This window comes from Phyllobates terribilis, unplaced genomic scaffold (genome assembly GCF_046119375.1).
Source record: "Phyllobates terribilis strain yellow unplaced genomic scaffold, ASM4611937v1 Scaffold_2__4_contigs__length_985480577, whole genome shotgun sequence".
Classification (NCBI taxonomy): Eukaryota; Metazoa; Chordata; class Amphibia; order Anura; family Dendrobatidae; genus Phyllobates; species Phyllobates terribilis.
The window spans coordinates 759073977-759099592 of NW_027362762.1; the positions used below are offsets into that span (position 1 = coordinate 759073977).

The following is a 25616-nucleotide window of genomic DNA, read 5'->3' on the forward strand; positions in this document are numbered from 1 at the left end:
TGAGATTGTTTTTACCTGTCCACTTCCATTTGATTGACAGGTCTCCATCTATGTACACACATGGGAGAAACCTATAAATCAGCTGGAGCAGGAATGGTAGAAGCCAACATGGGACTGCATAACAATAATCAGGTCTCTATGGTCCACGGCCTCCTTTTCAAAGCATTTCAGAGTAAAGCATAAAAGGCTGCAATGGGCATCCAGTGTCTGCTTCATGCTGCCTATGGTTCAGGCAGCATGAATCTGACGAGAGATTCCCTTTAATTTTGTTGCAGAATTCCCTCACGTAATTATAGCTAATCATTGCAGGTTCCTGCAGTGTGACAACCTATGATCAACTTACCATCTGGAGCTACTATTACAGTTGTTGAATGCAAAAACACATCCACAACTAGTTTCTCTGATACCTTTTTAATATTGTAGTTCACGGAGATTAACAGTATGCCATGATTTCATTATCCGCTCTAATGTTTCTCATTTAATTAAAAATGATATGCATTTTTCCTGTATATTTACCTTTATTTTCTCGTACTAAAGCTGACACCATGTAAAAACTAATGAAATTGTATTTAGACATTTATGCAGCTGTGAAAAATCTATAAAATAATAAAAGTTGTGACTGATGTCTCGTAGGAATCATGCACAATTAATTATTGCTAAATTCTTCAAGAAGCCCATTCACTTTCTCACATTATTACATGAACGTGAATAGAATAGTGAGGAAAACAGACAATATCTGCCGTGACCTGTGGTACTGTTATGATCGGGGGTAAGTGGCTTATTACATGTTATTCCAGGCAGAAAGCAGTTCTCATCTGGTTTAACAAGAACAGTCATAAAAGCCAGTCCCTAAAGTAACATTCAGGTAAGATTAAAACCAAACGCCAAACTGAACAGCAGCTGTAGGCAAGACCTTTCACCCATAAAATATATCACTTTCCTTTGTGATCCGGTCTTTAGAAATTCTTGTGTACAGTGTTTCACTCGAGTTTAGTGAGTCATTAATGTAGTCATTGACCTCTCCCAATATTTTGCAGGATGAGTGGTGATGTTTTTTTTATTTTAATCACATTTAAGAATCTTCTGTACAACACTTTTTGTAAGGGAAGTTTTACCTTCCTGGGTGAAGGTGCTCAATCTGCAGGTAAAGTATGACATTAAAAAATATCCATACTTTAACATACTGGCATTCGTGCCATAAACATCTTAATGACCAGAAAAAATGCTATTAAGCTGCAGGTTAATAGCGGTATTATGCTGCCTGGCGCCTGCACGTAGCCTAACACTGTGGGGAGAAAATTAACTTTATTCTCCCCAGCTGCATTCCAGTTTCAGTCACGGAGGGCGGCACCGGCGCAGGTTATTTCACCACTCTTGAGTATAGAGAGCAGTGGCTGTAACCACGCCCCCCGCCCTGACTGACAGCCTGTCCAAATGGTCCCCCTATGAAATCTAACCAGTAAAGGCTGATATTAATAGCCAAGGGGCCATGGATACTGGCCCCCTCCGAGGCTGATAATATCATCCCTTAGTGGCCCCAAAAATGGCGCATCCATAAGATTCGCCAAATCTGGCGCTTAGCCTCGCTCCTCCCACTTGCCCAGATGCGGTGGCAAGTAAGGTATTAGGGTTGGGGTTCATGTCAGCCTTGTATTGGCAGCTGACATGAAGCCCAGGTTAATAATGGAGGTCATCTAGAAGACGCCCCCATTACTAACTCCATAATAAAGGTTTTGAAATAAGTGCATGGCCTGAAAAAAATCCTTTATTTGAAATAAAAGTCCACACAGTTTTAATCATTTATTTAAAAATAAAAAACACAGTTATGCTCACCTAACGCCTAATCCCCTGAAGCCATTGTCCCCTGTAAAAAACAAAATAATAAACAACAAAAATACCTAACGCCCATTCCATTTGAAGCCATTGTCACCTGTAAAAAAAAAAAACAAAAGACAACCATATCCCTCACCTGTTGGACGTGATGACATAATCCAGAGTGTCCCACAAAGATCTGTCAGTTCTAAAGCAGTCACATCAGCAATCACTGATGTGACTGTTCTAGAGGACAGTAGGCTATACACTGACACAGGAGTAGCCACTCCTGTGTCAGTGTATAGCGCTGAGCTGCCAGGAGAGAGGTCACCGGAGTTCAATCAGCTGATGAGCTCCGGTGACCTCACTTATGGTACCACCGCTAGATGAGAATTTTCCACTGGGATTATAGTAGATAGGTGAGTATAATATGTTTTTTATTTAAATATTTATTTTAACTTTATTTTTTCACTGTGAGCACTGGCGCCGGCTGATGACAGCTCTCGCTGTTATTAGCGGCAGCAGCCATAGGCTGATAGGAGGAGTAGTCTCTAGTCTCTCATCAGCTGACGCATGTAACCCGTGGTCAAGTCTTTGTGCATTTTTGCCGCAAGTTTGACCCATTGACTTAAATTGAGTCATCAAATCCGCAGCAAATCCGCAAATATTTTTATACCTGTGTTTTTGCTGCGGATTTGAATGACTCAGTTGAAGTCAATGGGTGAAAAACGCGGTAAATCATCCAAAGAATTGACATGCCTCCGATTTAAACACAATGCAAATCCTGACCGGAAAATTCCTGATCATGTGCACAGCACTTCAGGATTATCATTGAATTAGCTGGCATAAGGATTCCCTAGCATTTTTGACCGAATTCCAGACGAAAAAAACTCTGCAAAAACGTACCGTGTGCACACAGCCTTGGGCTACATGCAGGCACCGGGCAGCATAATAACACTATTAACCTGCAGATTAATTCAACATCTTCAGGTTAATAGCATTTTTTCTGGTGACAGGTTCCCTTTAATGGGAGACTAGATACTTTTAGTAAAAATCACAATCCATCAGTTGCTCATAAGATGTCACATGAATTTAAAAAATGGATATATGGGTGCACATGATTAAAAAGCTGATGGAAATCGTCCTTGTTTTCAGGATGAAAGTCAAACGATTTTTCATTCGTCTGTCTCTGGCCCAAAACAAAGCATACATGGTTGCAATTGTACAGCCAATCTCTGATTCATGCTGCCCGTGGTTTGGTCATTTTGAATCTTCTGTCAGATTCGCTTTAAAAGAATTAAGATTTGGGATGTTTTTAACTGACATGCAACACAGCTGCTGGTGCTCCTTTTCTCCTGTTTGGATCTAAGACCGGATACCTAAAGGGGTTGGCTACTTTTTTATTGATGGCCTCTCCTTAGGATATATCTGATTTGTGAGGGTGCAACACTCCCGCTGATTAGCTACTGGTGGCAGATGGAAGTTTTCAGAGGTTGCCGGAACACGGCATTAATATAGTCGATGTGGCCGGGTACTGCTGATCCACCCCCTGTTCAAATGAGCATCATCCAAGAACCTCAGGTCGGTTCCAGTAACAGCTGATCGTCGGGAGGTGTTGCCATCAATAAAAAAAAGATTTTGTTTTGTACAAATCCTTTAACCTTCAGCTGTGTGGGTAAAAGCAGCTAGCACTTTAAAGCATAGTCTATAATTGCCACCTTTTGATCATTCTATGGCAAAAAAGTAACGTTTAATACTCATGATCATGTTATCATTAGATAGTCACATCATGCTAAATTAAAAATGTATGTGTGTGTTTTTTTCTAAAGGGGTTGTCCACTACTTTCACATTGATCGGCCAGGGTCCCGCACCCGGCACCCCCACCGATCAGCTGCTATTGGTGCCGGCGGCAACGGCCGCCGACCAGAAGTGCTTATGTGCAGTGCTTGGCCGTCAAGTTGTAGTGGCTGGCGCTTGTTACTGCACATCCGCCTCCCATGCAATTCAGTGGGAGGCGGATGTGCAGTACCCCGCGGCGGCCACTACAGATGGACAGCCAAGCACTGCAGGTAAGCACTATGTAGGTCATAAAACTATATCAGAATGGCAGAAATGCAGGCAGAAATACTATCACCACTTTGTAATAGATATCTGATGCTAGATCTGTCTCTGTCGAACCACTGGGGCCTCCACGCATCTTCAGAGACATACACTGTGTGCAGAATTATTAGGCAAGTTGTATTTTAGAGGATTATTTTTATTATTGATCAACAACTATGTTCTCAATCAACCGAAAAGACTCATAAATATGCAAGCTTAACATTTTTGGAAGTTGGAGTGGGGTTTTTTTTAGATTTGACTATCTTAGGAGGATTTCTGTTTGTGCAGGTAACTATTACTGTGCAGAATTATTAAGCAACTTAATAAAAACCAAATATAATCCCATCTCACTTGTTTATTTTCACCAGGTAAACCAATATCCGTGCACAAAATTTAGAAATAAACATTTCTGACATGCAAAAACAAAGACCCCAAAAAATTAGTGATGAATATAGCCACCTTTCTTTATGATGACACTCAACAGCCTTCCATCCATAGATTCTGTCAGTTGCTTGATCTGTTTTCGATCAACATTGCATGCAGCAGTCACCACAGCCTCCCAGACACTGTTCCGAGAGGTGTACTGTTTTCCTTCCCTGTAGATCTCACCTTTTATAATGGACCACAGGTTCTCTATGGGGTTCAGATCAGATGAACAAGGGGGCCATGTCATTATTTTTTCTTCTTTTAGACTTTTACTGGCCAGCCACGCTGTGGAGTAGTTGGATGCATGTGATGGAGCATTGTCCTGCATGAAAATCATGTTTTTCTTGAATGATACCAATTTCTTCCTGTACCACTGCTTGAAGAAGTTGTCTTCCAGAAACTGGCAGTAGGTCTGGGAGTTGAGCTTCATTCCATCCTCAACCCGAAAAGGTCTTTGATGATACCAGCCCATACCAGTACCCCACCTCCACCTTGCTGGCGTCTGAGTCGGAGTGGAGCTCTCTGCCCTTTACTGATCCAGCCTCTGGCCCATCCATCTGGCCCATCAAGAGTCACGCTCATTTCATCAGTCCATAAAACCTTTGAAAAATCAGTCTTAAGATATTTCTTGACCCATTCTTGACGTTTTATCTTATGTTTCTTGTTCAAAGGTGGTCATTTTTCAGCCTTCCTTACCTTGGCCATGTCCCTGAGTATCGCACACCTTGTGCTTTTTGATACTCCAGTAACGTTGCAGCTCTGAAATATGGCAAAACTGGTGGCAAATGGCATCTTGGCAGCTTCATGCTTGATTTTCCTCAATTCATGGGCAGTTATTTTGCGCCTTTTTTGGCCAACACGCTTCTTGCGACCCTGTTGGCTATTTGCCATGAAACGCTTGATTGTTCGGTGATCACGCTTCAAAAGTTTGGAAATTTCAAGACTGCTGCATCCATCTGCAAGACATCTCACAATTTTGGACTTTTCAGAGCCTGTCAAATCTCTCTTCTGACCCATTTTGCCAAAGGAAAGGAAGTTGCCTAATAATTAAGCCCACCTTATATAGGGTGTTGATGTCATTAGTCAACACCCCTCCTCATTACAGAGATGCACATCCCCAGATTTACTTAATTGGTAGTTGGCTCTCAAGCCTATGCAGCTTGGAGTAGGACAACATGTATAAAAAGTATCAAAGTGATCAAAATACGCATTTGCCTAATAATTCTGCACGCGGTGTATGTCAAGTCTTTGGCATTGACAAAGATAGTCAAACTCTGGTCACTCCAACATATAATGAATGGAACGGCCGCTCTGTTTAACTCCTCCTGGCCACAGTCTTATGGCTAATGGAGAATTGAGACATAAGTCCCCCAGGTAGTAGGGGTTCAAGAGGTGGGGCCCACACTGATTTAACAATTATGTAATTCTATCAGATTGGAATGCCCTTCTAGGGAGTAATATTAATAGATTTTTGCATCATATTGTCTTGTAACCCTAATTTTTTGGTAATATGACCTTTATTGAGTTGCTAAAAACACAAGGGTCTCTCAACTTACAAGGCTAATTTGTTCCAGATGACCATTTGAATATTGAAATATTGTCAGCTGACACCATTGTAACTTAATGGACTGCCACATAAGTAAAAGGTTGTATGCAACTATGTATAGTTTAATTTATTTTCAAGTTCAATATTTATTTGGCTAACACAGGCACGTTTCCAACCCTACGATACAAGTTTCCGATTTCATGCTATAGAAAATATTTTTCTTTGTGTTTATTGAGAAGAGTGAAGTTTTCTCTTGAAATATGGAAATTGACATGGTATTTTTGGCCGTGACTATATTATTCTTTCCACTGTTTGGATCATGGCATGTTATGTGGCAGTCTTTTTCCTTTGTGCCATCTTTTGTTGACACTGACTTGTAGCCAGGAACATTAAGCTTCATGTTGAAATTTCATGTAAAGGCAAACATCTACACGGAGTTCATCTTCCTGTTAAACAGGGCCATGTATTTAATACGACAATATTTTGCTTTTTTGAGCAATTCCAGGACAAATAAGGTACTTTTTCTTCCAAGGCAACTTTTTGCACTTTATTATAATGTTAAGAGGACTTTTGTCCATGTAATGTCCGGTTTCTATTTCCACCCTCGAGAATAACAAAATGTCTTTAGTAGACACACTTGGGTAGTTTGTTGCAATGTTTCTCTATTCTGTTTTCAGAACATTAACAATAAGAACATGGAAGAGTCCAGGAGCCATTTGGTGAGCTGCATATCCTGCTACATGTTCACAGACTTGCCAGTGGAAAAGCCAAACTTCACATGCCAGAAATGCAAGCTTGTGTCCCTGTTGGAGGAAAAGTTGCGAAATCTAGAAGAGAGGTTAACTACCTTGAAAATCATTAAGGAAGGTGAAGAGTTCTTAGACAGAGCAGAATTATCTCTTCATGATTCAGAAAGAGAAGAAATTCGAACTGCACCTGACGAAACAGAGGAATGGAAGCATGTGACCCACAGAAGCAGGAGGATCGAGAGGCAGTCAGCACCCATACTGCTCAGGAACCAGTACCAGGCTCTCACGCAGGAGAACCATGAAGAAATACAGCAAAATAAGACTTTGCCAGCAATGAATAACCTTGTAAGCCCTCAGAATCCTCCTGTATGGAGAAAGAAGAATGTTGTGAAGAAAAAACGGAGAGTGGTGGTCATGGGGGATTCCCTGTTAAGAGGAACAGAGGCCGCTATCTGCAGACCAGACATAACCTCAAGAGAAATGTGCTGTCTTCCAGGAGCAAAAATTAAAGATGTGTCTGACAGGATATCAAGACTCTTCAGACCTACAGATCACTACCCATTCCTGCTAATACATGTGGGGACAAATGACACCGCAAGAAAGGACCTGGAAACCATCTGCAGTGACTTTGAAGACTTAGGCAAGAAAGTGAAAGAATTGGGAGCGCAGGTGGTCTTCTCATCCATCCTTCCAGTGGATGGCCATAGAACAATGAGGTGGAATAAGATTCTACAGGTGAACAACTGGCTACGTCGATGGTGCCGTCAACAAGGATTTGGATTTCTGGATCACGGAATGAATTACCTATACGATGGACTACTTGCTAGAGATGGGGTGCACCTTACGAAGACTGGAAAACATGTATTTGGAAGTCGCCTTGCTACACTCATCAGAAGAGCTTTAAACTAGAACAATGTGGGAAGGGAAGCAAAAGGCCAGAAAAAGCCATACAGCTGACAAATACTATTGAGATCTCTGCTACTGGAAGTGGAAAAGAAGAACAAAGACAAAAAAATCTAAATAATAAAAATATGGGAGGAAGAGAAACCAATCACAAACTAAAATGTTTTTATACAAATGCACAAAGCATGGGCAACAAACAAGGAGAATTGGAACTACTAATGCAGGAAAAGGAATATGATGTCATTGGAATCACTGAAACTTGGTGGGACGATGCACATGATTGGAATAAAAGGCTAAAAGGATACAACTTATTTGCAAGAAACAGACTTGATAAACGAGGAGGAGGTGTTGCATTGTATGTTAGAAAAGCGTATATCTGCACAGAGATTGAAGCTTCAGAGACTGGGAGTTCTGTGGAAACTGTTTGGGTAAGAATACAAGGAGAGAACAACGGAAAGGACACCATTGTAGGCATTTACTACAGGCCACCTGGGCAAGCTGAAGATATGGATGAACTCTTTATGTATCAAATGACCAAGTTCTCCAAAAAATATGACGTAGTGGTCATGGGAGATTTCAACTATCCAGACATTTGTTGGGAATCTCTCTCAAGTAAAACTAACAGGTCAAGCAAATTCTTATCCTCTCTTGCTGACAACTTTATCTTCCAAAAGGTAGGGGAGAAAACAAGGGGATCTGCTACTTTGGATCTAATCCTTATAAACAGGGAGGAAATGGTTGAGGAGGTAAAGGTGGCTGGGATCCTAGGAGGCAGCGATCATGCTATTATAGAATTTTGGATAACTAGAGGAGGAAGACATGTGAAGACTCAAACTTCAAGGTTAGATTTTAGAAAGGCAGATTTTAAGAGACTCAGAAAGAGAATAGGAGGGATCCAATGGCTGGATGTCCTTAAGGACAAAAATGTCCAGGAAGGATGGGAAATTTTTAAAAATGAGATTCTCAAAGCACAATCGTTAACAATCCCGAAAAGTAGGAAGAATGGGAAGCATTTAAGGAAACCAGGATGGATGAACACAGAACTTAAACACATGCTAAAAAGAAAGAAAGAAATGTTTATTAAATGGAAAGAGGGAGGCATATCTAAAGAAGATTATAATGCAGTCTGCAGATCCTGCAGGACACGTATCAGGTTAGCTAAAGCTGACAATGAATTAAGGCTTGCAAGAGATGTTAAAAGCAATAAAAAAGGATTTTGGGGGTATGTCAAAAGTAAAAGAAAAGTCAAAGATGCTATAGGATTTTTACAGGATGAAAATGGAGAAATGGTAAGAGAGGATGTTGAGAAGGCCGAACTTTTTAATTCCTATTTTGCATCTGTTTTCTCTCAGAAAGAAAATGTAACATCAACTGATCTTCACTGTCCTTTTAAAGGAATAGAGGAATCCAAGTTATCTGTAAACAGAAAGATTGTGAGGGAATATTTAGCTAACATAAATGAGTTCAAGTCTCCAGGTCCAGATGAATTACACCCCAGAGTACTGAAGGAGATCGTAGAAGAAATTTTAGAACCACTCTCCATAATCTTTGAAAATTCTTGGAGAACAGGAGAAGTCCCAGAAGACTGGAGAAGAGCAAATGTTGTTCCTATCTTCAAAAAGGGGAAGAAGGTGGACCCAGGGAACTATAGGCCGGTGAGTCTGACTTCTATACCAGGAAAGATCTTTGAACAAATTATTAAACAACATGTATGTAAGTACATGGATAAGAATGAAGTGATTAACCAGAGTCAGCATGGGTTTGTAACTAACAAGTCATGTCAGACTAACTTAATTTCCTTCTATGACAGAATCACTGACTGGGTGGATCAGGGAAATGCTGTAGATATAGTATATCTTGACTTCAGCAAAGCATTTGACAAAGTATCTCACACCATCCTTATTGAAAAAATGACCAAGTATGCAATGGACCAGGCAACTGTTAGGTGGATTCATAACTGGCTTAGTGATCGGACTCAAAGGGTGGTTGTAAATGGCTTCACATCCAGCTGGATGAATGTCTCAAGTGGGGTACCACAGGGCTCTGTCCTGGGACCTGTATTGTTCAACATCTTTATCAATGATTTAGATGAAGGAATTGAGGGTAAACTGATTAAATTTGCTGATGACACAAAGCTAGGAGGGATAGCTAATACTAGAGAAGAGAGAGAGAGGATTCAAAAAGACCTAAATAAACTGGAGCAGTGGGCAGCAACCAACAGAATGGTTTTTAACAGGGAAAAATGCAAAGTACTACATCTGGGCAATAAAAATGAAAAAAGCATATACAGAATGGGAGGAATAGAGCTAAGCAACAGTACATATGAAAAAGACTTAGGTATACTAATAGATCATAGACTGAACATGAGTCAACAGTGTGATGCAGCAGCAAAAAAGGCAAATCCAATTCTGGGATGTATTAACAGAAGCATACAGTCTAGATCAGGGGTCTCAAACTCGGCTGGGTATATGGGCCGCACATGGAAAAAATTTGAATTTGGGGGGCCGCATTCTTTGTTCAATGTGACATTTTTAGTGATACCATTTTTTTTGTATACACCTTTTGAACATTTTTGCCGTGTTTATTTTTTTATGACTTGGGTCGTTATGGATGTGGCGATAATAAACGTGCACTTTTTTGTGTTTACTTTAGTTTACATATAAAACAGCATTTTTAGTGTCCAATATTTTTTCATGCTTTATTTTATTTTTTATTTTTTTTACAATTTTATTTCCCCCAATTGGCCACATACAGTAATATTGTCTTACAATTAGCATCATATAGTAATAATGGAAAACATCTTGTAGTAATGTTCCCCATCCAAGTCCCCATCTTGTACTAATGTGCCCCATCCAGGTCCCCATCCTGTGGCTATGTGCCCCATCCAGGTCCCCATCCTGTGGCAACATTCCCCATCCTGGTGCCCATCTTGTACTAATGTGCCTCATCCAGGTCCCCATCTTGGGGCTATGTGCCCCATCCAGGTCCCCATCCTGTGGCAATGTTCCCCATCCAGGTCCCCATCTTGTGGCTATGTGCCCCATCCAGGTCCCCATCTTGTGGCTATGTGCCCCATCCAGGTCCCCATCTTGTGGCTCTGGTCCCCATCTTGTGGCTCTGTGCCCCATCCAGGTCCCCATCCTGTGGCTATGTGCCCCATCCAGGTCCCCATCCTGTGGCTATGTGCCCCATCCAGGTCCCCTCTTGTGGCTCTGTGCCCCATCCAGGTCCCCATCTTGAGGCTCTGTGCCCCATCCAGGTCCCCATCCTGTGGCTATGTGCCCCATCCAGGTCCCCTCTTGTGGCTATGTGCCCCATCCAGGTCCCCTCTTGTGGCTATGTGCCCCATCCAGGTCCCCTCTTGTGGCTATGTGCCCCATCCAGGTCCCCATCTTGTGGCTATGTGCCCCATCCAGGTCCCCTCTTGTGGCTATGTGCCCCATCCAGGTCCCCTCTTGTGGCTATGTGCCCCATCCAGGTCCCCATCTTGTGGCTATGTGCCCCATCCAGGTCCCCTCTTGTGGCTATGTGCCCCATCCAGGTCCCCATCCTGTGGCTATGTGCCCCATCCAGGTCCCCATCCTGTGGCTATGTGCCCCATCCAGGTCCCCATCTTGTGGCTATGTGCCCTATCCAGGTCCCCTCTTGTGGCTCTGTGCCCCATCCCGGTCCCCATGTTGTGGCTCTGTGCCCCCTGTGCTGTTCTTCACACACATAAAATAGAAAAAAAAAAAGATGATTCTCACCTGTCCTCCGTTCCCTCGGCGGCCTTCCTGCAGATGTGGCCCGCAGGCACCACAGAGTCCGACCCCTTGACGATCCCGACCTGGTCCAGGAGGAGCCGCCGACAGCAGCGCTGCATTGCCGCACAGAGACTGTCTCCCAGCACAGCATTTTCAATGTCAGCCGCCGGCCAATCAGAGACCAGCAGCTGACATCTGCATATGGCAATGACGTCATACTCGCTGCGCCGACACGCAGATATCAGCTGCTGGCCTCTGATTGGCCAGCGGCTGGCATTGGAAATGCAGTGCTGGGAAACAGTCTCTGTGCGGCAATTCAGCCCTGCTGTCGGCGGCTCCTCCTGGACCAGGTCGGGATCGTCAAGGGGTCTGTGCCTGCGGGCCGCATAAAGCAGCCTCAGGGGCCGCATGCGGGCCGCGTGTTTGAGACCCCTGGTCTAGATCACGTGAAGTCATTATCGGTCTTTACTCTTCTTTGGTCAGACCTCATCTGGAATACTGTGTACAGTTTTGGGCACCACATTTTAAAAAAGACATAGACAAACTGGAGCAAGTTCAGAGAAGAGCGACCAGAATGGTGACTGATCTGCAAACCATGTCCTATGAGGAACGGTTGCAGGATTTGGGAATGTTTAGCTTGCAAAAAAGAAGACTGAGAGGAGACTTAATAGCTGTCTACAAATATGTCAAGGGCTGTCACATTGTAGAAGGATCATCTTTATTCTCATTTGCACAAGGAAAGACTAGAAGCAATGGGATGAAACTAAATGGGAGGAGACACAGATTAGATATTAGAAAAAACTTTTTGACAGGGTGATTAATGAGTGGAACAGGCTGCCACAGGTGGTGAGTTCCCCTTCAATGGACGTCTTCAAACAGAGGCTGGACAGACATCTGTCTGAGATGATCTAGTGAATCCTGCTTTGAGCAGGGGGTTGGACCAGATGACCCAGGAGGTCCCTTCCAACTCTACCATTCTATGATTCTATGATTCCTTTTTCTAGATACAAGTTTGGCATTGTTCTAGGTTGTTATTTTTTTTTTAGATGTCTTCTAAAACATTTAAAAATTAAACATGAACCTGTTACTTTGTAAGTCTATCCAAGCTTCATACAAAGATATATTGATCCTGACATAGTAGGAAGTATCTTGTTTATGAGCAATTCCAAGTAAATTAATTTATTTTCATTAAAGATTTCTATACAGAATTGACAAGAATACTGTACTGGACCATCGCTAATCACATTTGTTATTCAATCCAGCAACCTACGTTGTATACAAATGTATCTTGTATATCTAAAAGGGCTAGATTTCCTTCCACTTTGTGTGTTTCTTTATTATCCCAGGGTGATATCCAAGCGTAATCCTGGATTTGAACTCTAAAGTATTAAATACAACACCGGAATGTTATTTTGCTATTTACAAGTCCTCAGAGAGTTCGTTTGATCTGCACAGGCTTTATGGACGTGCCTCCTTTAAGCCCCTTTAATTTCCTTTAGTAGTTTGAAATCTAGAACGTCTCGAACTGTTTTTACACTTTTATGTGCCATCCGCGCTCTGTCAGGTGTACGTGTGATGTCATGCGAGATATTGATCAGGAAGTATTGTCATGGAAAGTACATGGAAGTTAATCGTTTAGCCATTAATCACATTATTAGCTCTTCTGTTACAAAATAAAAATGTTGTCTTTAAATAATGTCTTACTCGATGGGCAATTAAATAGCGATCTCAATAGTCATAGACAATGAATATATAATACAATTTAGATAATCATCTGTTTAATTCTGTTTTTTGTTTTTTTTTTTGCTTTAAATGTTATTGTGTGCATACGACTGTAAAGTAAGGGGCCCCATAACCAATAGATTGCTGTCATTCTGCCGATTGTTTGGCTGACCGCTATGTCTCCAAACTCCTCCATACACAGGAGCCCTCTCCCTGCTGAATTCTCCTGTACTTTATGTAAGAGTCTCTTCTGGTGGCATATCTCTCCAAGAACAAAAGGATCAGCAGTCGTGAAGCCCCCTTACACAATACTTTCAGCAGAACCGCCAATATCTTTTAGACTATCCCTTAAATATTGTTAGCCTTATTGTTTGCTAATGGGCCTGAAGCTAGTGGATGAAATAGATTGATTTTAATGTTGTTCCACAGGTCGAACACTATTAGTAATTCAATGGGATTTCGAGTGCTGGTGGAGGAAGAAAGATTTTCCTGACTATTGGCCATTCTAAAAAGGCCAGCAAACCTCCGATGAACCAGCACACTCTCATTCATCATGTGCAATACATTTTAAGCTGGTTTAAAAGTCATCATTATCTGCAGTATATACAGTGGTGGCCAAAAGTATTGGCACCCCTGCAATTCTGTCAGATAATACTCAGTTTCTTCCTGAAAATGATTGCAATCACAAATTCTTTGGTATTATTATCTTCATTTAATTTGTCTTCAATGAAAAACCACAAAAATAATTGTTCTAAAGCCAAATTGGAAATAATTCCACACCAAACCTAAAAAAGGTGGTGGACAAAAGTATTGGCACTGTTTGAAAAATCATGTGATGCTTCTCTAATTCGTGTAATTAACAGCACCTGTAACTTACCTGTGGCACCTAACAGGTGTTGGCAATAACTAAATCACACTTGCAGCCAGTTAACATGGATTAAAGTTGACTCAACCTCTGTCCTGTGTCCTTTTGTGTACCACATTGAGCATGGAGAAAAGAAAGAAGACCAAAGTACTGTCTGAGGACTTGAGAAACCAAATTGTGAGGAAGCATGAGCAATCTCAAGGCTACAAGTCCATCTCCAAAGACCTGAATGTTCCTGTGTCTTCCGTGCGCAGTGTCATCAAGAAGTTTAAAGCCCATGGCACTGTGGCTAACCTCCCTAGATGTGGACGGAAAAGAAAAATTGACGAGAGATTTCAACGCAAGATTGTGCGGATGGTGGATAAAGAACCTCGACTAACATCTAAACAAGTTCAAGCTGCCCTGCAGTCCGAGGGTACAACAGTGTCAACCCGTACTATCCGTCGGTGTCTGAATGAAAAGGGACTGTATGGTAGGATACCCAGGAAGACCCCACTTCTTACCCCGAGACATAAAAAAGCCAGGCTGGAGTTTGCCAAAACTTACCTGAGAAAGCCCAAAACGTTTTGGAAGAATGTTTTCTGGTCAGATGAGACAAAAGTAGAGTTTTTTGGGAAAAAGCATCAACATAGAGTGTACAGGAAAAAAAAAGAGGCATTCAAAGAAAAGAACACGGTCCCTACAGTCAAACATGGCGGAGGTTCCCTGATGTTTTGGGGTTGCTTTGCTGCCTCTGGCACTGGACTACTTGACCGTGTGCATGGCATTATGAAGTCTGAAGACTACCAACAAATTTTGCAGCATAATGTAGGGCCCAGTGTGAGAAAGCTGGGTCTCCCTCAGAGGTCATGGGTCTTCCAGCAGGACAATGACCCAAAACACACTTCCAAAAGCACTATAAAATGGTTTGAGAGAAAGCACTGGAGACTTCCAAGGTGGCCAGCAATGAGTCCAGACCTGAATCCCATAGAACACCTGTGGAGAGATCTCAAAATGGCAGTTTGGAGAAGGCACCCTTCAAATATCAGGGACCTGGAGCAGTTTGCCAAAGAAGAATGGTCTACAATTCCAGCAGAGCATTGTAAGAAACTCATTGATGGTTACCGGAAGCGGTTGTTCGTTATTTTGGCTAAAGGTTGTGCAACCAAGTATTAGGCTGAGGGTGCCAATACTTTTGTCTGGCCCATTTTTGGAGTTTTGTGTGAAATGATCAATGATTTGATTTTTGCTTCATTCTCTTTTGTGTTTTTTCCTTGCAAGCAAATTGAATGAAGATAATAAGACCAAAGAATTTGTGATTGCAATCATTTTCAGGAAGAAACTGAGTATTATCTGACAGAATTGCAGGGGTGCCAATACTTTTGGCCACCACTGTAGCTTGATATGCTGCCGATAAATGACATTCTATGGGTGCAGAACATTTAATGGAGTGGATCGTGCCTTGTTAACCCCTTTCTAATATGGAGCGTAATAGTACGCCCCAGCTCTGAGCCCGCACCTTTCCGAGCACATGTCAGCTGATTTATACAGCTGACATGTGCCCGCAACAGCCACGGGTGGAATCGTGATCCACCCGCAGCTGTTAACTAGTTAAATGCCGCTGTCAATCTCTGACAGCATCATCTAACTCGCGCTTCCGGGAAGCTCGTCATTGGCCCCGTCCATCGGTGACCCCATCACATGATTGCGGGCCAACGATGGGTTGGCATGACAACCCGGGGTCCGCAGCAGACCCCTGTGGTTGTCATTGCCAGATTGTTATGAGCGCCTCCCAGTTATTGGCGCTCAAAGCAAGTGAACAATTCTGCTACACACAGGCGATCTGATCATCGCCTGTATGTAGCAGAGGGGATCAGATAACTGCAGCTTCTAGTCTCCTATGAAGACTATTAAAGCATTCAAAAAGTGTTTTAAAAATATAAAAGTTTAAAAGTTTCGCCCTATTCAAGATAAAACAGTAAAAAAAAACACATACGCATTTGGTATCGCCGCTTTCAGAACCACCCGATCTATCAATATAAAAAAAGAATTAATCCGATCGATAAACGGCGTAACGAGAACAAAATTCTAAACTGCAGAATTAAGTTTTTTTGGTGGCCGCAACATTGCAATAAAATGCAATAACGGGCGATCAAAGCATCAGATCTACCCCAAAATGGTATCAATAAAAACGTCAGCTCGTTGCGCTAAAAATAAACCCTCATTCGGCCATAGAGCACATAAATGGAAATGCTACGGGTCTTGGAAAATGGCGCCATTTTTTTTTATAGCAAACTTTGGATTTTTTTTCACCACTTAAATAAAAAAGAACCTATACACCTTTGGTATCTACGAACTCATAATGACATGGAGAATAATAATGGCAGGTCAGTTTTAGCATTCAGTGAACGTGGTAAAAAAAGAAAGAAACAACTGTGGAATTGCATTTTTTTTGCAATTTCACCGCACTTGGAATTTTTTTCTGTTTTCCAGTACACGATATGGTAAAACCAGTGATTGTCGTTCAACAGTACAACTTGTCCCGCAAAAAAAAAGCCCTCACTCGGCCATATTGACTGAAAAATAAAAAAGTTATTGCTCTGGGAAGAAGGGGAGCAAAAAACTAAAACGCAAAAACGGAAAATGCTTCGGTCATGAAGGGCCCAGTCAATCAGTATTTTGCTCTGCACTGACATGGGGCTAGAACCGCAAAACCATTGTATGTGGATGGTTAGCTTTTCCTTTAGGAGAATTTTTTTGGTTTGGAAAAATATCCTTAAAGAGATATTCCAATCTCCAAGATCCTATCGCAATATGATCTATGTGTAATAATAATAATATTAGCAAATAACTCCAATTAGGAATGTAGTATAGTTCTTCTGATTTGCTGTGTTGTTTACCCCATGTGCAGGGCATTGCAGTAGCTTAGTTACCCATGGTTAGGACCACTAACAGCTAACTAACTGTCACTATATGAGTGGTCATAACCATGGATATCTAAGATGCTTACCCGGTGTGCAGGGCATTGCAGTAACAAAGCGAATTAGAAGAACTATACTACATTTCTAGTTGGAGGTATATGCTAATATTATTATTATTACACATACTACAGATTGAGATAGGATTTTGGAGATGGCAATACCTCTTTAAGGATGTTTTCAAGCTTGTTAAATAGCCAGACATTGACTTACAGGTGGCATTAAAGGGCAAGCTTTCTTTCTTGTGGAGGAGAACATAATTTGTCACTGTTAAATTGCATGGGAATATTTGTTTCCCTGATCTTTTTCCCTTCTTTAAATTGTTAGCCTAGTGGATAGATAGAACCATCGGTACTGCCTCTCTTCATGTTTTACTATATTAAATAAATGATAAACTTTCATTGTATGTTGAAAAAAAAAGTGCTTGTGTTTTATAATAATTATCTGTTTGCCTAAAAGAAAATCCCCAAAAAGGCAAGAACATGCAATTTTAGCCGTCGGTGAGGTGGTAGCCACTTTCTGATATTCCCTTTATAAAGCGGAGTGAACTTTATTTCACCTCTCTGGTACACAGCTGCTCAATGTGACCGTCAGTTTTGATCTGCGTCATCGACAGGACCTGGCCGCACAATGCCACTAACGATATTTTGGGTATAGTGCTGCCAGATAAAACTTCACTGTGAAATGCTGAAAATTCATAATGTTCCGCATTGTTTGCTTTCTCTAGGTCAGCCATTTAAACTAGACCCAAAGTCTGCCCATCGGAAGCTGAAGGTTTCTCATGACAACTTGACTGTGGAAAGAGACGAAACCTCCTCGAAAAAGAGCCACACACCAGAACGTTTCACAAGCCAAGGAAGTTATGGTGTAGCTGGCAATGTGTTCCTGGACAGTGGCCGCCATTACTGGGAAGTGGTTATAAGTGGAAGCACCTGGTATGTATTAAGTGTCAGTCCCTGAGCTTATATCTGGTGGTTTTCCTTTCTTTTTATATGAAGACTATACCATAATGAACCAGAAATAATATTTAAACAGTAACAAAAGTAGGTCTGGGTTTCCCTTAAGAATTTTACATACTTGAGTATCGATGTTTAGAGGAAATTGAAGATTTTAACATTCTCTATAAAAACTTTCTCAAATGGGTAATTTGCTTTTATTGTCCGCCTTACCAAATTTCTGCATCTCAGGTTAAAATAAGGCCCTGGTTTAGTGACCACAATACTTAGCAATAAGAAAACCTCCGTTGGAATCCTGTGAATTTTATTTAGTATGGAAGGATTTCATGAAATAGCAGAATTGACACACTGCAATTGAGTTTATATTTTTGTGAAATGGTGCAAACTGTAGTTTAGTTTTTAATTTTAACTGCGCCACATGGTTCTGAAAACATCCGGGATATACAAAGTTATCCCAGATGCGTGAAGGAGGTGAGCTGTATATCGAACAGGACTTTCAGGGTCTCATTTGCGTTCAGTCACTTGGCGAAAGGAAATGTCTCATTAGAAGATGATTTAGTGTTTAATTAATTTTTTTATGGGTTTTAAACTTTTTTTTTCAATATTGGCATTGTTTGTTTGTTTTTTTTTATATCACAAATATTGTGAAAAATACAATTGGAATCTTGACTTTCTTTTACACTGTCTGCAAGGACCTTTTTAGACGAATACTTTCTGTCCTTTCCAGAAGACTTTTCAGAAGTCTCATTACCCTCACAGGAAGGATTACAATAACAGATAATACCTCTCTATATAGCTGATGACACAGAATCCAGCATTTATTATAAGTGAGCTCCCCCTGATCCCTCTCTCTTCATAATGACCATTAGATGCTTCAATACAAGAGATGTGGTTTGATTCAGGCTATTGGTAATGTACATGTGGATTTCCAGAAAGAACAGGAAGTATATTTAGAATAGCCTCAATGGACAGTGTAAAATTTGCAAGATTTCCTATTAAAAAAAAATGACTGCAATTTGAAAAATAAAGAAAATAAAAATGTAACATAAACTGATTTACACAGTAAGGCTGAGTTCACACGATGCGTTTTTCATGCGTTTCCGCGGCGTTTTTGCAGTTGCGTAAACGCCGCGGAAACGCATGAAAAACGCATGGTAGAAGGGCAGCAATGTTCCCCAATGGAAATCCGCATGTGCTGTGCCCATGATGCGGATTTTTCCGCAGCGTAAACGCTGCGGTCAAAAATCCGCAGCATGTCAATTAATTTTGCGGAAACGCTGCTCTTTTGCCGCCATTGACTTGCATTAGACCGCATGGAATCCGCATCACTGTATATGTTGATGCGCTTTTCATGCGGTCTAATGTGCGGATGGTACCCGGGTGTGGAGGAGAGGACTCTCATCCAGACCCAGGTACCATTAAAAAAAAAAGAATAAAATAAAAAATATATATATTCTCACCTTCTGACGGCCCGCGCTGCATCCTGCCGGCTTCCCGCGCACTTCGGGGTTGAATGAAGGACCTTCGCTGACGTCAGAGTCATGTGACGGGTCACATGACGCTGACGTCGGAAGGTCCTACAGTCTTCACTGCCGGCAGCCGGGACCGATGAAGCAGGACACCGGGGGCCATCAGAGGGTAAAGTATAGATTTATTTTTTATTTTTTGACATCACACACTATATAAATCCATGCTGGTTGCATGGATTTATATAGTGTGAAGTTGACAAGCACTTTCCAAGTGATGCTAAAATCGCTTGGGAAGCGCTTGTCAACCCGCATGCGGAAATGAAAGTGAAGACCGCTTCACTTCCGCATGTCCCTGGCAGGAAAAACGCATGTACAATCCGCATGTACAATCCGCATGCGTTTTTTCCTGCCAGAGAGATGCAGAAACGCTCAGGAAAAAATCCTGAGCATTTCTGCATCGTGTGCACATACCCTTAGTCAGTTTCTGATGACGGATTTCTTTTAAGGACCTTAGGTATCCATGGGTACGACCACTGATATAGTGACAGTTAATTAGCTAGCTGCTGGTGGTCGTGACTAGATACCTAAGGTCCTGCAATGTCTGCACATGAGGAAAGAGACATAGCGAATCAGAAAAACTATACTACATTTCTAATTGGAGGTATTTGCTAATATTATTATTATTACACCTACTACATATTGGGATAGGATCTTGAAGATGGGAATACCCCTTTTACTAAAATATCCCAAACAGAAATATAAACTTAATGGTTAGCAAATACTACTAAAATAAGCTATCAAAATCTGGATGTGAGAATTTAATTTGCAATAATTACTTATTTTTTCTTTTTTAGGTATGCGGTTGGGATTGCATACAAGTCTGCTCCGAAGCACGAGTGGATAGGAAAGAATTCGGCCTCTTGGGTATTTTGCCGATGTAACAATAACTGGGCAGTGAGACATAACAGTAAAGAGATTCCGATTGAACCTTCTCCACATCTACGCCGTATTGGCATTCTGCTAGATTACGATAATGGGTCACTATCTTTTTACGATGCCTTGAACTCCATTCACCTTTACACTTTTGACATTGCTTTTGCACAGCCTGTGTGTCCCACCCTTACTGTTTGGAACAGATGTTTGACAATTTTAACAGGCCTTCCTATACCGGATCATCTGGACTGCATGGAGCAGCTGGCATGACTTCTACAGCCATTCACCTGTGCGTGACCATGCCTTTTATTTGGTGCAATTACGCTCCAAAGTTAAAATTTGAAGAGTTTGCTATCTTTGATTTGAATCTATTACAGGAATGTTTTATCTATTATTTATGGATAGACTTTTGATTTAGGTTTTTTTTTTTCAGTTTTGCACATTGACCGACTTGTTGATTTAGCCGTCCTGCTTGCGGTGCTCATTAGGAATGGAATGTTCTCCAATATTACCTGCAAACCTTCATGGACTTTTTTCAGTTGCACATTATAATCGGACTTTTCTTTGTGCAGAAAATTCTAAAGGTGTCTGCGATAAATTTGTTTTGTATAGAAAAATATACATAGACATTGGTTGGAATTGCCATTATTTCTTTAAAACAATGGGCACCAGCATTTTGCAATATGTGTTATAAATAATGTTTTATACATTAGCAAACTATGAGTTTTGCACTCATTCTTGTATTGGAAAGGAACCGGCCATTTGTTACTGCCCTTTGTGGGGAAAAAAATACATTACATATGTTTTAAATAGCACACAAACTACATGTTATAAGTACAATACTGTAAAATTTACAAATGGAGCTGGAAATATTTAAAGGGTTACCTTAAAATGTAATGTAACCTTTTTAGTTCTTCTCAGGAGCTGTGGATTATAATTGATTGAGTTTAATAATTTATAGTAACCTTAGTAACACAAATAGAAATGTTAACCATGATCAAGTTGGGTTAGAAAATGTATCCCTTAGGGTACATATTTTGCAGGTTTATTGCATATTCAGGTAGAATTGATCTCAGAATAGTCATTGATGATCAAAGTGAAGACCACTGGATCTAGGTTAGCAGAATTGACAAATTGGACCTAGAAACTATAAACGTATCATCAGTTTCCTACAAAGTTTCGATTTCAAGCTCCAGAAAGGGCTGTGGAGCATTCCGAGAAGTTTACACCTGTCGACCGAAAACACTAGATATTTGTTGGCTGGTGGTCATTTAATGGCCTGTTTACAATGGTCTGTAATAGTTTATTGTGCATAGGCTGCCATTGTTCTTGGTAGCATATACGCTGTTTACAGGCCAATGTGCTGCTGAGAATGTTGATCCTTTGTGCAAACCAAAAAGATCATTTAACCCAATGAACAAACATTTTGCTCATTCGCCTGGTGATCGGCAGCCTGTTTAGACTGCACAATTATCATGAAACTGGTGTTCCTAGGAATAATGATAATTGTGCAGCATAAGTGGACGTTAAGAACACCCATATGAAATTCTTTCTATTATATATTAGCTAGGTTTCACAGGAAAGTTGAGGTTTCAATTGGTGGAGCAGCAAATAAAGACTTAGTTTGGTCAGAAAATGTCATAAGAGTTCATTAGGCACTTGTATGGTTTTCAAGTTAAGTGTCTATAATTAGTTATTGAGCAATTACACTTAGCTTGGGTGTATTACTTTAATATGATCTTCAGTACTAATCTGGTAAAACAAGATGTTGAAATATTTTCCATTATTTTTTTCATTAAGGGAAAAAAAGTCCTTAAATTAAGGTAGTAAAACAGTATGAATCTGCAAATTATTGCATTACAGGAGAGATCAACCATTTTAACATCCTTTATTTCAGTAGCCAGAGTACAAGTTCTGGGAATCCGATGGCCATTTTGCCTAAGATATTGAACACCGAGAACACTGTTGAGAGACCGCAGAGGATAATAAAAGTATGATGTAGAAAAAAAACAAAAGTAATACTGATCTCACCGCTCACCTTCATTGCTCACTGTTCCTGACTTACAGCCACGACTGGGTCTGGGACATCCCTGTGTATGTGGAGGGAAGGTCCGGTCATGATGTCGCCGTGACCTCACGACACATATGCACAAAGATGTCCCGGCCTAGTCGGGGTTGGAAGTCCTGGCCTTGAGTGCATGTCCTAAGGTTGTGGCGCACGATTTTATATCACGACTTGCGCCACAATCTGCATGCCCAGGGACATCCCAAGTTTCCTGTAAGGACTGTACTGGAGAGCGTAAGCAGCGGCGGTAGCCAGAGAGGTGAGCTGTGATGTATTAGTGGCTTGTTTTTATTTATTTTCTAACCTTCTGCTGGCCCACTACGGTTCAGCAAAATGGCCACAATGTTACTGCATTTGCATGGAGTGAATTACAAAAAACAAATCGGCATTCTGAAGAATACGGATTTTTGTAAAATTTGAGTATAATTAATTTATTTCCAATTTGCCCAACTTTAGTGTAATCTGTTTCCAACATGCTACATTCACATCATTTCCTGTTTGTACAAACGTAACCCTTTAAAGGAAAATTAGATCACCTACATCGTTAATCAAATGTGTCTTACGCTGACCTTACGTGGCCAGTTTTTGTATGTTTACTTAAATATTTATACATATAGAAATCTGTAAATTGTTCATTTGGAAACTTAATTTAAATGGGTTAAATGTAAAATTCTTGTTAAAATGCTAGACAAATTTATAGGTTTGTTTGTTTGTTTTTTTAATGAAAAGATATCGGCTTATAATATTGGTGCCTCAGTTGTACTAAATCCTTCTTGAGTGTCCGTGGAAGAAGCAGTCGAATTAACTTTGTTAACAAATCAGTTTGAGGTTAAAGGGTAAGCAGTTGACTCTGAAGGTAGTGAGATGTACTTTTTTCTGCCTTATTTATATCACCACTGATAAGGAAAGCTCATCTGTTTTCATATTCTACTAATCAAATACATCTTTTCCTACATTGATCTTATCCGTTGCAGAATATATTCATGGTTTATATCGTATTAACAACAAACATTGACATTTCATAGTCTTTACTCGTGTCTGTGACCATTTTAAGCCAATTTATTGCTAGAAGCTGTTTCTTAATTACTTGCATTTTATCAGTCTAATAAAAAAGATCCCACCATGCATATTAGGGGTTATCAAGAATTACTCGATACTTGGAAAGTTTTCATTTCCCTAGGTTTACTGAATGAGAACGTATGGTTGACGTTGCAGTTGGAATATTGCTCTACGGGGAAAATGGAATCTTCATATTCCCGTTGTACTGCCGATAAACACTTATAAAAAAAATAAGAAAATAAATGGAATACTAATCACATAAAGTGAAATATGTAAAGGTTTGCTATGTTTTCTGGACAACTTTTACCAAAAAGAACAATAACTCAAGTTCTTCTAGGAGATTGAAACGGAAAACGGAGATTTTCAAATAATTCCACAAGACTTCACTGAGAGAAAAATATCTTTCAAGATACTTTTCCTTAACAGCAGTGTTCATATTCTCTAGGAATCCGATATCCATTCAGGATCGTCACAAATGTTGATTTGTTTTGCATAATGCAATGTTGAATTTATCTGTAAACCGTTTAGATTTGCAATTGTCTTTTACCATTTTGTATTTTACAGAAAACTTGTATATTAAATCAAAGTTTTATTTTAAAATCCATATGTTTGCATTTGATTTTACTTTAGGGTTTTACATGTGAAATGTCATATGACTGAGGAGAGAAGGTTAGATTTTTTTTTTGCACCCCCTTAGAAAACAATATTGAATATTTTTTTCATTAAAATGTAAACCCACATGATTGGTGTGTCAGTGACCTGAACATTTTTTTGGACATCACACTAGGGTCACACCAGCATATTTTCTTTCATCCAAGAGAATCGGGCCGATTATGCTACTCATACTCTGATCAAACTCTGATGTGATCCGATTCTCTCTGATGAGAAGATGGATAAAAAATTCTCCATCTTCTCCATTCTGTCAGTCCGTGAAAATCAGACTGCACTCAGATGTAATACAAGCACAATCCGATGTTTTCCATGGACTCATTGACTTGCATAGCCGAGTGCGATCCAATAATCAGATCCAACTCTGGCATGCTGCAGTCTTTTTTCTCAGACCGGCCTGGTCCTAGGAAAAAATCCGACATGTGTTCGTCCCCAGAAAATAACATTGGTTGGAGTGCGATATTTTGTCGGATAGCACTCGGACAGAAAATACAGTCATCTGCATGTGCCCTTAGAGTTTATTAAAAAAAAAAAAACTGATTGGTCAAGTTTTTTCAGAGCTTATTTTAAATGAAAGGGGGGTTATCAGTGTAGATTGACAGTCTGCTCTCTTAATCATTACAGACACACGTGGTCAAAATTGTTGGTACCTGTCTTTTAATGAAAGAAAAAAACACAATGGTCACAGAAATAACTTGAATCTGACAAAAGTAATAAATTAAAAATCTATGAAAATGAACAACTGAAAGACATTGCTTTTCAACGCTGCTTCCACAGAATTAAAAAAAAAATTAAACTCATGAAATAGGCCTGGACAGAAATGATGGTACCCCTGAAAATAATGTGACAAAAAGAACATTTTTAATCAAGTTGTGTCCACTAATTAGCATCACAGGTGTCTACAATCTTGTAATCACTCTATATAGGGCTACAGATACTCACTGTGCTGTTTGGTGACATGGTGTGTACCACACTCAACATGGACCAGAGGAAGCAAAGGAAAGAGTTGTCTGACTCGGGAGATTAGAAAGAAATTATAGACAAGCATGGTAAAGGTAAAGGTTATAAGACCATCTCCAAGCAGCTTGATGTTCCTGTGACTACAGTTGCACATATTATTCAGAAATTTAAGATCAATGGGACTGTAGCCAACCTCCTTGGACGTGGCCGCAGGAGTAAAATTGATGACAAATCAAAGAGACGGATAATATGAATGGTAACAAAAAAGCTCAGGATAACTTCTAAAGAAATTAAAGGTGAACTTCAAGCTCAAGGAACATCAGTGTCAGATCGTACCATCCGTCGTTGTTTGATCCAAAGTGGGCTTCATGGGAGACGACCATTGTTGAAAAAAAATCATAAAAAAAGCCAGACTGGAATTTGCCAAACTACATGTTGACAAGCCAAAAAGCTTCTGGGAGAATGTCCTATGGACAGATGAGACAAAAATGGAAGTTTTTGGCAAGGCACATCAGCACTATGTTAACAGAAAGAAAAATGAAGCATATCAAGAAAAGAACACTGTCCCTACTGTGAAACATGGAGGAGGCTCTGTTATGTCTTGAATCTGTGCAGGGTACAATGAAATCTCAAGACTATCCAGGGATTCTAAAGAGAAATGTGCTGCCCGGTGTCAGAAAG

At 40.5% G+C, this 25616-nt stretch overlaps 1 protein-coding gene across 6 annotated transcripts in view; it reads left to right on the forward strand.

Moving 5' to 3' along the window:
* The window catches only part of MID1 (midline 1), a 603051-nt gene extending 579145 nt beyond the window's left edge, over positions 1-23906 (forward strand). For all 6 annotated transcript variants that reach the window (XM_073667309.1, XM_073667310.1, XM_073667311.1 and 3 more), the window contains 2 exons: positions 17552-17759; positions 20104-23906. In XM_073667309.1, coding sequence (XP_073523410.1) covers positions 17552-17759; positions 20104-20452 — 557 coding nt within the window. In that variant the 3' untranslated portion in view covers positions 20453-23906. The remainder of the gene's footprint in view (positions 1-17551; positions 17760-20103) is intronic.
* The last annotated feature ends 1710 nt before the right edge of the window (positions 23907-25616 follow it).